The following is a 10,287-nucleotide window of genomic DNA, read 5'->3' as shown; positions in this document are numbered from 1 at the left end:
TGGTTCTCTGGGTCTTAGTCGAGTATCTGGCTGATGTACCTAGCCAAGGGCACCGCTTCCTCCTCAACTGTCCGATCAGGAAGTCCTCTTAGGGAAGCCTTGAGCTGATCATCGCGACCAGCAGCCGTCTTGACCAGATCGCGCACAACCTTGTCCTTGTCTGCCGAGTTGCCCGCGACCCGCATGATGCTTACAAACGTCTCGTAAAAGTCGATGAGACTCAGGTGCATGAGCATGTCCGTGGTGTCAACCATAGTCAACGCAGCCCACTGCAGCAGCCCATGGCCAGCCGGCTCAGCAGCTGCATCAGGCAAAGAGAGAATGTCCGGGAAAGGCGTCGTTGATAGGGCGCGGGGGTTGAGAGCGGCCAGACGGGGGAGGATGCGCAGGAGCCGGCCTTGAGCGAGGGTTGCCTGGCGGTCGATGGTTTCGGGCCGACAGAGAGTGGTGACGAGGGTGATGAACTGACGGTCGAGGAAGAGGAGGCGCCAAAGACGTGCGTGGCCAGGAACACGGCGCTTGACGAGTTCGTTGCCCAAGATGCCGTTGGTCGCAGCTGATACGCCGTTTACGCCCTCACCCTCGACGATAACATCGCAGTCTGTCTCTAGAACATCACCCAGAACTCTTGCGGCACGTTCACCGACGCCGACATCTGGGCTGTCGAGCCATCTCCGCACAACCTCTTCAACAACATCAGGAATGGTGCTCAAGATGGCGGCATCACCGGGAGTACGAGCAGCTTTGTGGATGATGGCCAGAGCGAGGAGGTTTGCGCCAGCAAGGGGAGAGCGCAAGGCGGCGAGAAGTGATGGAGGGTCCGCGATGGTGAGACAGCGAGAAAAGTTTAGGGGAGAGAGGAGTTTGATGGCGAGTGAGAGGAGGGGGGTTGGGTCTTGGGTTGTCTGCTTGAGGATTGTTGTGAGAGGAGGGAGCAGAGTTGTGAGGAGGGGAGGAATGTTGGATTCTAGCATGAGTTAGCAATTTAATCGACAGATGAAGATGTGTATTGATTATTGGGGGAGTATAAGAGAGAAGAGACGCACCATTTAGCTGAAGCTCAACGTCGTCAAATAACTTGGGGTTGAACGGCGTCGCTGGATCATTCACCAGCTCCTCAAGATGCGCCTGCAACTCTGAAAGGCCCGTGACGGGCAAGGTTCCGTCCTGCATGCTGTACTCAGGTACGAGTCTCTCCGTCATGATAAAACTCTCTTTCGATGTTGTATTTGTCAAAAGTCGTGATGTATTCTCTGGTGTTGTTCTAGGCAGGGGAGCTATGTAAGCTGCAAGTTGACAGGCACCCTGCGGGGCATTCGTCATGGCGGAGGAAATTCCGCTCCCTTCCTCGGCGGCCCCCGCAAAAAATCCATTCTGCGTCAAACCTTCAAACGCGGAATATACTCATCATCGCAACGACAACAACAGCTTATAACCAGATTACGCTCGACATCTTTTGCTTCAATACTCTCCAGTTCTGTACGAGCTTGCGCGATCTCATCAATGTCTCGAGGCGGTCGAGGAGGTGGCCGTGGTGGAAGAGGTGGTGGACGAGGTGGTAGACCCAATGTGCCTTGGGATACGGGTGAAGAACCGGATGCGCGACCCTCAGAGCTATTTCCTGTGCGTATTGCCTCGATATGCCCTTGATAAACGATAGACGAAAGAAGCTCTACTAACATTTGTTAGCCATATGTCGTTCCGACTGCTAGACAGCTCGCGACAACCGAAAAAGCCGCCGTACAACACCTGCTCCTCCTCCGGCGACAGATCCACGGTTCTCCTCTATACACCTCAAAGCGCACAGCTCTCAACGACCCGACAGCTCCAAGAAAACACTACGGACAAGCCCAGGCCAACGCTCGCTTCGGCGTCAAGAGCAAAGCTTCGCTCGACCCCTTCACCGCGGTCCCCACCTACTCGCACAAGTTTGTCCGCGAGGAGCGCGCCCTACCCGACTGGTCCAACCGCCCTGTCTGCCGCGAGCTCTTCCCCAGCGAGCTGTACGACACCATCGATGCCGCAGCGACCACGGGGGGACTGGGCGTCAAGGGCTTCAAGCGCCGGAAGCTTGAGCTCAGCAGCATCAGCGCGCTGCCCAGCGCCGAGGAGGCGTTTGGTCTGGCTGGTGACGGTGAAGATGAGATGCAGGGCAAGAACTTGTTAGAGCGTCTACAGGCTCTTAAGGAGGAGGAGGGCGACGAGATTGCCGATCTTGAGGACGAAGAGGCCGTGGATGAGGATGATCAAGATGAGGTGTACGACGATGAAGACGCGGGCGACTACGATGCAGAAAACTACTTTGATAACGGCGACGAGTTTGGAGACGACTACGGAGATGACGGCGACGGAGAAGGGACGTTTTAAAGAGGACAAAAAAAAAAGATAAAAAGCGACGGTTTTTTTTGTATACTTACTTATCACGGCATTCAATCGGTTTGATACCCACGCCCCGCGATCCATCCAACGGGCGCGAGAGGCAGAAGAAATAATGAGAGTTTCATCACAGTCTGGCCACTATGTATGGCTTCACTGATAGCTTCATGACCGGAAGATGACTGATCATCTGCTTTCTTCCATGGTAAATTGTCCAATTTGTGCTCACCCTACTCCCAGTCTTTCAAGCCCTGTCAAGGTTTTTGTGTTGTATATTCGTACATGTCATAAAGACGCCTCCTTCAAGAATCTTGCTACACTCCAACGATACACGAGGCCTCTATGACCAATCCCCCTTATTCTCGAAATCGAGCTCTCGCGATACCCAATATATTGATTGATTGATATTACCTCCCAACAATCTCTAACAAGCACTCCCCTTTCTCCTGTCCGCTCAGGCGTTCATGCTCAGACCATACACTCCACTGTCCACAATACCCGCTTGAAGTCGGGACAGTCGCTCGCGCGTGTCGGCAATCTGCCCAGCCTGGTAAATAATGGCGTTGCCCGTATCCCTCAGCGCTAGGAGCACCTCGTTCAGCTTGTCCTGCACCACGATGCTCGTGGTGCTGCGATCGCGCAGGGAGCGGATCTGCTCGTACAGGCCGTTCTCGACGCCGGGCATATCACGCTCGATACTGCCGCGGTACTCGTCGAGACGGGCCTTTGACTTTTCTATGTCGTCGCAGATGCGGTTGAAGTAGGTGATGAGATCCTGGGCATCTGCGTGCGTAGACGCGGCGTCGCCTCCGTTCGAGTTGGCCGTCGGGGCCTGGCTGGCAAAGAGGCCCGTCTGGTGGTAGTGCGCCGGCAGCTTCAGGTTGTCGGCGCCGCGGAAGCACAGCCGGGCATCGGCCGCGTTCTTCCGTGTCTGGTCATGCAAATTCTTGACGGTGTTGACATCGTTGTTGAGGGCCGCGTCGACAATCCGGAACTTGGACTCGACAAAGCTGACATCTCGACCGAGCTGTTCAATATCCTTTTCGTGCTGCGGCATGAACTCTCCAATCTCGTCCCGCATCTTGATCACCCTCTGGATGCCCTTGTCCAGCAGCGCAATCTCATCTTGTACGGGCTTGGCCAGGTCGTCGAAGCGTGTTCGATGGCGGATGTTGTCGTAGTTGATTTGGACGGCCGATACCTGAGCTGCCGGCTGACCGAATGTGCTTGTATTTCTGTCATGGGTCAGCGAGACTGCCCATATCTCAAAAGGGAACAAACTTACTGTGCCGTTGTAGCCTGCTGAGCGGGCGCAGCACCTCCAAAGAGACTACCTCCCGCTGGCTTCTGACCAAAGAGACCTGTCGTGCCTGTGGCGGGTGCCGCCTGGGCAGTAGCAGGGTTTCCAAATAGACCGCCTCCTGCTGGCTTCTGACCCGTAGGAGTTGGTGTACCTAGTGAAGTGGCCGTGGTCGTCGCGGACAAGAGACCTCCTGCTGGGGTCTGTTGTGTTGCTGCGGCAGTGTTGCCAAAGAGACCAGTGCCAGTCGCCGCAGGCTTCGCAGCTGTGTTGCCAAACAGGCCTCCTGTTGTGGTCGTGGTCGTCGCAGGGGCAGTCCCAAAGAGACCGCCCGTTGCAGGCGCAGGAGTCGCTGCTTGGGTATTTCCAAACAGGCCGCCACCAGTTGAAGCTGTAGTGCTTGCCGCTCCACCGAAAAGACCCGTCCCCGTCTTTTGCGCGCCGCCGCCAAAGAGACTTCCCGCCGTCGACATGGCGCTTGCTCCGGCTGGCGCTGTCGTGGTGTTGTTGGGGGTATTCGCAGCTGAACCGAACAGAGTACCGGCAGCTGAAGGCTTCGAAGCGGTGGCGCCGCTGTAGACAAGAGGAAAGCGCACCGGTCAGCAAAAGTGAAGGATGGTTGAGGTCTTGAGTCGGTCGCTGGGTGGATGCTTTGTTTGGTTTGGTGTGGAGCTTACAAGGCGTTGGCCGCGCCGGTGTTGATGGTTAGACCGCCTGCTGGGCCGCTTGCTGAACGGGTCAATGACATGCTCAGGGCAACAGAAGAGGCTCCTTGAGCAAGCGCGACACTGTCTTGGAGGCTGGATTCACGCGACACGACCGTGTTGCGAGGCTGCGACAGGGTAAAATGTTCCAAGCTTGAGAGGCCTAGCGAAAGCTGTTTGGGTCTGGATTGGCGCTTGGACCAGTTGGGCTCAAGGTGAGCGTAGGTAAGTCTCGGTCGGTACCTGCGGCGACGGTGAAGGAGATGCCCGGAGAAATTTCGGCGCGCCGGGTAGCTCATGGACCTCGAGAGCTTGGAGCTTGACGTCTTTGTACATATATACACCCAGCTTGCAACCACTCTTTTCTTTCACCACCCACTTTACAAAACAGTCTCAATTTCTCGTCTTAATGGTCGCCAACATGGATATCGATGAGGACGACGATCTCTACGTGCCTGAGGAGCCCAAGGCCCAGAGCGCAACCCCAGACGACAAGCCCAAGGCAGACGATCTTGAAGAAGGTGAAGAGGAAGATGAGGGTGCGGCCATGGACGAGGATGATGACGACTCAGTGGGTGCTTTGCTACTCCGTACCATACACGCTCCCTAACACGCCATTGTAGGATATTGACATCATCACCGAACGAAAAGATGGCTCCAAACCAGCTCCTCCTTCGTACGTGAAACTCTGAATGCGCCGAGGAGCAATACTGACCGGTCAACCACGTGAATAGCCAATCCAAATATAGCGATATTCGGAATATTCCTCAAAGATCAGCCTCGAATGACTCGCCGTCACAATCAGCACCTGTCAAGAAGGAAGGCGAGTCGCGACAATCCAGCTCGGTCAACGTTGCTGCGCCCAGCGCCGACAAGACCTCAGCCGCTGCCTCAAAATCCACGATAGACGTCAACGCGATTCCTGTTCACGCTGCTTCAGGGAAGCCCATCACGCAAGTCAACATTGACGAAGGTTGGTTGAAGCCCTCCTTGGCTCCATGTCCAAGACTAACATGACGCGACAAAGATCTCCCAGAAAACGACAAGCCGTGGCGCAAGCCTGGTACGGACATCAGCGACTACTTCAACTACGGCTTTGACGAGTTTACGTGGGCACTTTACGCCGCCAAGCAAGAAGCAGTCCGAGGTGAATTCGGCGCCGATGTTTTTGCCCAGAACAATAAGAAGATGATGGACGAGTTCAACATGATGATGATGGGTGGCATGGCCATGCCAGGTGGTGGCAGCGGTGGCAACTCGGCTGCTGGTATGCCCGGAATGGACGGCATGCCCCCTGAGATGCAGGCAATGATGCAGCAGATGATGGCCTCGGGCATGGATCCAAGTCAGATGGACCCCAGCCAGATGAATGCCATGTTTGCCGGTATGCAAAATGCTGGTGGTGCTGGAGGACAAGGCAGCCAAGGAGGCCAGGGAGGCAACTTTGGAGGTGGCTTCGGTGGGAACCAGAGCAACTTTGGATACGAACAGAACATGTCAGGTGGAGGTGGAGGTGGAGGACGGGGAGGATTTGGCGGAGGTCGTGGACGTCGTGGAAGGTGGTGATCATTGCCATTGCAATCGTAACAATATGGACTTTGTCGATTTACGGATTGGGGAAACCTGGCGTTGGGGCTTGTTGCCGATAGGCATGGGACGATGATAGAATGGTCATTAAGGGCCTAACTGACTCGAGTGAGAATATCACTGAGCTACAGACTTGAATAGTCGTCTCTAAAACATCTTTCTGCCTTGAACTTGTTCTCCTAGTCCAATCTCACCTCTACAACCTTGGCTGGCTCAGTCTTGCCATCTACGGGAGTCGCATTGCCTCCAGCTGTGGCAACGTAGAGCACCTTCTCCCCTTCACCAAACACACACGCCGTCGATCCCGCAAGTGTCATGGCCTTTGACTCTCCTGCGACTGTCACCACATCCCCTCCACCTGGTGGGATCCGCGCCACGGTGTTTGTGACATTGGTACACACGTAGACAGTTCCATCGTGTGCCACGACGAGGTCATCAGGGACGACCCCTGAAGCAAGCGTCTCCACGGGGCCTGCAGGCTTTAGTTCATGTGTGACGGGCATGCGGTACACCGAGTACCGGGTCGTGGTGGTGTAGTAAACGTGGATCTGCTCAGGCGTGTGATGCACCTTGAGACCGTTGATGCCAACCTGAAAGGGTGCACCGGCAGGTATCTCCATGGTCTCGTCCTCCAGTGCAATCTCATACACTCCAGATGTGACGTCGAGCCTGTACACCTTGCCGCTCAAACAGTCTGTAACCAGAGCCGTATTCTCATCCCACGTTGCCATGCCGTTGATCATGGCAATCTCAGGTGTGTCGGTCACTTTGGTAACCTTGGGCTCCTGGCCCGTCAAGTCTGCGAGCCACACGCTGAAGCTACCCGCCTTAGCCCCCGTGCCGCCTGTCATGTCGTAGATGCCAGCACCGATGGCAAACACATCTGGACGCAGGGCGCAGATGCCGGTGAGTGCCTGCGATGGGACATCTTTGGGGAGTGGAATTCGGAACAGGAGAGAGCCAGAAGAGTTGGTAGGGTCAACGGCCCAGACTTCGGGGACGTCGAGGCGTGTTGCTAAGATGGTGCCGTTTGGCCGGATGGAAATGTTCTCGAACCATGTTGGCTGCGAGGAAAGTTGAAAGAGGGTTCTGGTTGAGGCCATTGTGAGGTTTCCGATGCTTACGCGCCTTGTAGACACAGTGAGAGGTTATCTGAAACTAAACGCAACGTCATGGTGAGAGTCTTTTATACTTGACTACCTCCTCCATTCGGGCGCTTACATGCCTTAGCTTAGTCGTCTTCCTAAGGAGCCGCTGTCAGCATCTTACAGAGTTGGCCAGGATCTACTCAGTAGCCACCAATAATCTCCCTAGCCTCCGCCATGAAGCGTCACATCTTGGATATGTAAGTTGGCAGGTTTTGCCAAAATCGTCACCAGAAGTCGAGCCCCCGGAGACAAGGCCTATAGCTTCGACAAGTCTGCCGGGTGTGTGGGGTAGTTTACGGAGCTGAGGCTGATTGGTAAGGCTGGGCGCTGTGGAAGTTTGGGGATTATCTGGCTGTAGGAAAAGCCATGCACTGTACATATAAGCAGTACTGACATATGCTGTATGGGCTCTATATCAGATTCTGAAATTATTGTTTTAGGAATCTGGTCACGTCCACGGGAAACACCTGAGGCAGGCAGCACTTTGCCCACCGATGCGGTGCGAACAATTCAAGAAAGTACATAGTGGTCGTTTTAATGTCTGCATGTCAGGTTTCTCTCATTCGGATCTTTTCTTTATCTAGAGAGTGGTTTATATGGCAAACCATGATATAAGTACCCCAAGATTGCAAGCACAATCATGTTATGACCGTGATAGCTCATGGCCAGTTACTCCTGGCGACCTCGGAAATCTCAGCCAACAGCTTGTGAAGCTCCTTCAGCTCAAAGTTCTCCTCACACCACTTCTCAAATTCCTTTCCATCGAATCCAGCCTGTCCGGCCTCGTACTCAACCACCCCGTCACTAAAGACGCAAGCATACGAATCCGCATCGAGCGGGTTCAGGGCAAGACCACTGATGCGGACGCCGTCCTCTTGAGCCTGTCGCAGTGCCCCCTCTAGATTGTCGTACCGACCCCGGAGATCAAAGCGGAAGCTGCCGTCGCGGTATTGCACCACCCACGAGCCCCCCGCGCCGAGCCAGAGACTCTGAGCGCCAGATTGCGCGGCGCCTGGCGTCACCTGCAGAGCGTCGCGGACCGTGTCGGCAGGGAGATTCCACTTCTCTTCGTCGTTCACGGTACGGATGTAGAATGTGCCGTTGGGGCCAAAGCAGAGAAAGGCTGGGCGCTCGACTTGGTGGTCATCGCAGAAGTCGGTAACTTCTTCGTAGTCTTCCAAGTCACTGCTGTCTAACAAGAATAAGCACAAGACTGTATCTAAGAGAGGGGAAGGGGAGAAACTCACTCATGGCGGCAACTTCGCCTTCGCGGATACGTCTGCAGCGAAAGTATCGTTCATTGGGTCCAAGCACGATGTACTCGGTGGTAAACTCTCCGTTCACATGGTCAAAGTCCAGTTCATTGTTTTCCTCGACAGCTTTAAGGACTCGGCTGAGAGAACAAGTCAGGAACACACCACTTGCATCATATATCGCAGGATCCTTACCCATAGCTTCTAAAGCGTCCGCTGAAGAAGTAACTGTCCCCGCAGAGACTCAGGTTGGAAGGTTCGTGGGAATAGTCCTCTTCGGATGGAGGCGCGATTCTGGTCATCGCGCAAGGGAGGTTAAAGTTCGATGTCATGTTGAGAGATACGGGGATTCTTTCTCGAGGTTTGTAGTACACGTGGAGTCTACTTGTCAAGTTTGTTCTTATCTAAGAAGAAGTTTCCTTGAGGAAACTTCTTCTATTCTTATGTTGATTTCGAAGCAGTCAGCTGACGTTCTCTGGAAACTGTACAAGTCGGTCGCGGTCAATCACGTTTCATGAGGCTGAGCTGTCGCCTTGAACAAGTCACAATGGTACCACAGGGGGTTCGTCAGACACGGCTGAGTTGAAGGACCGACTCAAGTGGTGATGAGGGTTCATCACTTGAACGGAGATTTTGCAAACTGGTGGTACAGATGCTGCACATTGTCCTCCCTGAATGATGGCACTGAGAGAAATCGACGGCAACTCACGAGGGCAATCAGAAAGTAAAGTGAAACAATGTTTGCCTATGGAAACAAGATCCATTCCATTCTTGGAGGGTATCAATCCGGTCTCGCTCTCAACCTCTAGCGACTTGTAGTACACATCTATCTCTCTTCATTATGAGCCTGTAGCTCTCGAACCATCTTGATCCTCATTATCATGACCAAATCCAGCAATAGTCAAAACTCCAGGTACTGTGTCCGCCGATTTTTCAAACTGTCTGTCCCCCAATATAGGTGAATAAAACAACCAAGGCAGAGAAATCACGCCAATCCTTTGCTGTAGACAATCACCCGTCTAGGTGGGGATGAACTTCTGGGAGTCCTTCTCTTGTTGCTCAAACGACTGAGAAAAGGCAGCCAGGCCAGCAACGATGCCAGCGGCCATGAAGCAAACTGAAATGATGGACCAGATGACACCCCAGCACTGAGAAGAGCCGCCGTACCTCTTGGCGAAAACGCTGGCGTCGGAAGAATTTACTTTACGCAGGATTAGATCGTCGCAGATATCCCACACGCTGTAGAGTGATGACATGACGCCGATAAAGAGCACGACGAAGCGAAGGGCCTGGGCGTGTGAAATGAACCAGCAGGCGATGAGGAGGCCGACGGCGAGCAGAATAGTAAGGATCGTCAGCCAGTCTCGCTTACCCCACCACAGGGTCAGGAGAAAGCAGACAGCCAAGACGATGCTGGCTACTTTGCTAGCTACGATGTTGAAACCGCAAAAGGTCAGGAGAGCGCCGATAATCGAGGAGCCCAGATAGCCGGCTGGTAGGGTGATGGCACTCTTGCCGCCAATCATGTGCGTGACACCTCCTTCGTTGGGGTCGAGGCTGATGGACTTGACCTTGCCTCCAGTAAGCACAGCCGTGATGGCATGTCCAAATTCGTGAAAGGCGATGACCAGCATCTGCACAGAGTCAGCTACATTTCCGTCAAATAATAACTGTAGACAAAACGTACCTTGAAGGGCCAGAGAACCATGCGGACATAGGGAACGTTCCATAGAATCGCAATGACGACGACGTAGACGGCGATGATGCCCAGCGTCACCTGCTGCGTGTGCGTAGGGTTCTGAAGATCACGCCGTAGCAGGCTGTTGGCGACGCCATGGCCGATGCCGTAGGGCTCACTAGACGGTGCGGGAGCCATACGTGTTTGTTTCTTTCTTTCTTTGAGTCTCGTCTGTTTACTC

The 10,287-nt window shown here is 54.2% G+C and overlaps 7 protein-coding genes across 7 annotated transcripts; 2 read left to right on the top strand and 5 right to left on the bottom strand.

The window, feature by feature from the left end:
• Positions 1 to 14: 14 nt before the first annotated feature.
• On the bottom strand, positions 15 to 1,203 carry LRP88_01219 (uncharacterized protein; the record flags this gene model as incomplete). The annotated part of the gene is made up of 2 exons (XM_083237911.1): positions 15 to 967; positions 1,047 to 1,203. The coding sequence occupies 2 exons, from the start codon at positions 1,201 to 1,203 to the stop codon at positions 15 to 17; spliced, it is 1,110 nt and encodes a 369-aa protein (XP_083106416.1).
• Positions 1,204 to 1,503: 300 nt separating this feature from the next.
• On the top strand, positions 1,504 to 2,367 carry LRP88_01218 (DNA-directed RNA polymerase III subunit C31; the record flags this gene model as incomplete). The annotated part of the gene is made up of 2 exons (XM_083237910.1): positions 1,504 to 1,623; positions 1,690 to 2,367. The coding sequence occupies 2 exons, from the start codon at positions 1,504 to 1,506 to the stop codon at positions 2,365 to 2,367; spliced, it is 798 nt and encodes a 265-aa protein (XP_083106415.1).
• Positions 2,368 to 2,830: 463 nt separating this feature from the next.
• Positions 2,831 to 4,679, bottom strand: LRP88_01217 (uncharacterized protein; the record flags this gene model as incomplete). The annotated part of the gene is made up of 3 exons (XM_083237909.1): positions 2,831 to 3,611; positions 3,662 to 4,249; positions 4,354 to 4,679. 3 exons carry the CDS (start codon positions 4,677 to 4,679, stop codon positions 2,831 to 2,833), a joined length of 1,695 nt encoding a protein of 564 aa, XP_083106414.1.
• Positions 4,680 to 4,801: 122 nt separating this feature from the next.
• Positions 4,802 to 5,946, top strand: LRP88_01216 (cleavage polyadenylation factor subunit FIP1; the record flags this gene model as incomplete). The annotated part of the gene is made up of 4 exons (XM_083237908.1): positions 4,802 to 4,951; positions 5,004 to 5,056; positions 5,115 to 5,353; positions 5,417 to 5,946. The coding sequence occupies 4 exons, from the start codon at positions 4,802 to 4,804 to the stop codon at positions 5,944 to 5,946; spliced, it is 972 nt and encodes a 323-aa protein (XP_083106413.1).
• Positions 5,947 to 6,146: 200 nt separating this feature from the next.
• On the bottom strand, positions 6,147 to 7,070 carry LRP88_01215 (uncharacterized protein; the record flags this gene model as incomplete). Its single annotated transcript, XM_083237907.1, has 1 exon — positions 6,147 to 7,070. One exon carries the CDS (start codon positions 7,068 to 7,070, stop codon positions 6,147 to 6,149), a length of 924 nt encoding a protein of 307 aa, XP_083106412.1.
• Positions 7,071 to 7,774: 704 nt separating this feature from the next.
• On the bottom strand, positions 7,775 to 8,670 carry LRP88_01214 (uncharacterized protein; the record flags this gene model as incomplete). The annotated part of the gene is made up of 3 exons (XM_083237906.1): positions 7,775 to 8,307; positions 8,363 to 8,508; positions 8,564 to 8,670. The coding sequence occupies 3 exons, from the start codon at positions 8,668 to 8,670 to the stop codon at positions 7,775 to 7,777; spliced, it is 786 nt and encodes a 261-aa protein (XP_083106411.1).
• A 717-nt stretch (positions 8,671 to 9,387) lies between these two features.
• LRP88_01213 (peptidase M50B-like-domain-containing protein) lies at positions 9,388 to 10,244 on the bottom strand (the record flags this gene model as incomplete). The annotated part of the gene is made up of 2 exons (XM_083237905.1): positions 9,388 to 10,002; positions 10,056 to 10,244. 2 exons carry the CDS (start codon positions 10,242 to 10,244, stop codon positions 9,388 to 9,390), a joined length of 804 nt encoding a protein of 267 aa, XP_083106410.1.
• Between the last annotated feature and the right edge of the window lie 43 nt (positions 10,245 to 10,287).

The sequence above is a fragment of the Fusarium phalaenopsidis genome, assembly GCF_050370095.1.
Source record: "Fusarium phalaenopsidis strain FUZ10S chromosome Unknown contig_32278, whole genome shotgun sequence".
NCBI lineage: Eukaryota > Fungi > Ascomycota > Sordariomycetes > Hypocreales > Nectriaceae > Fusarium > Fusarium phalaenopsidis.
The sequence above is the reverse complement of the archived record's forward strand: the minus strand, read 5'-3'. Positions and strand labels throughout refer to the sequence as shown.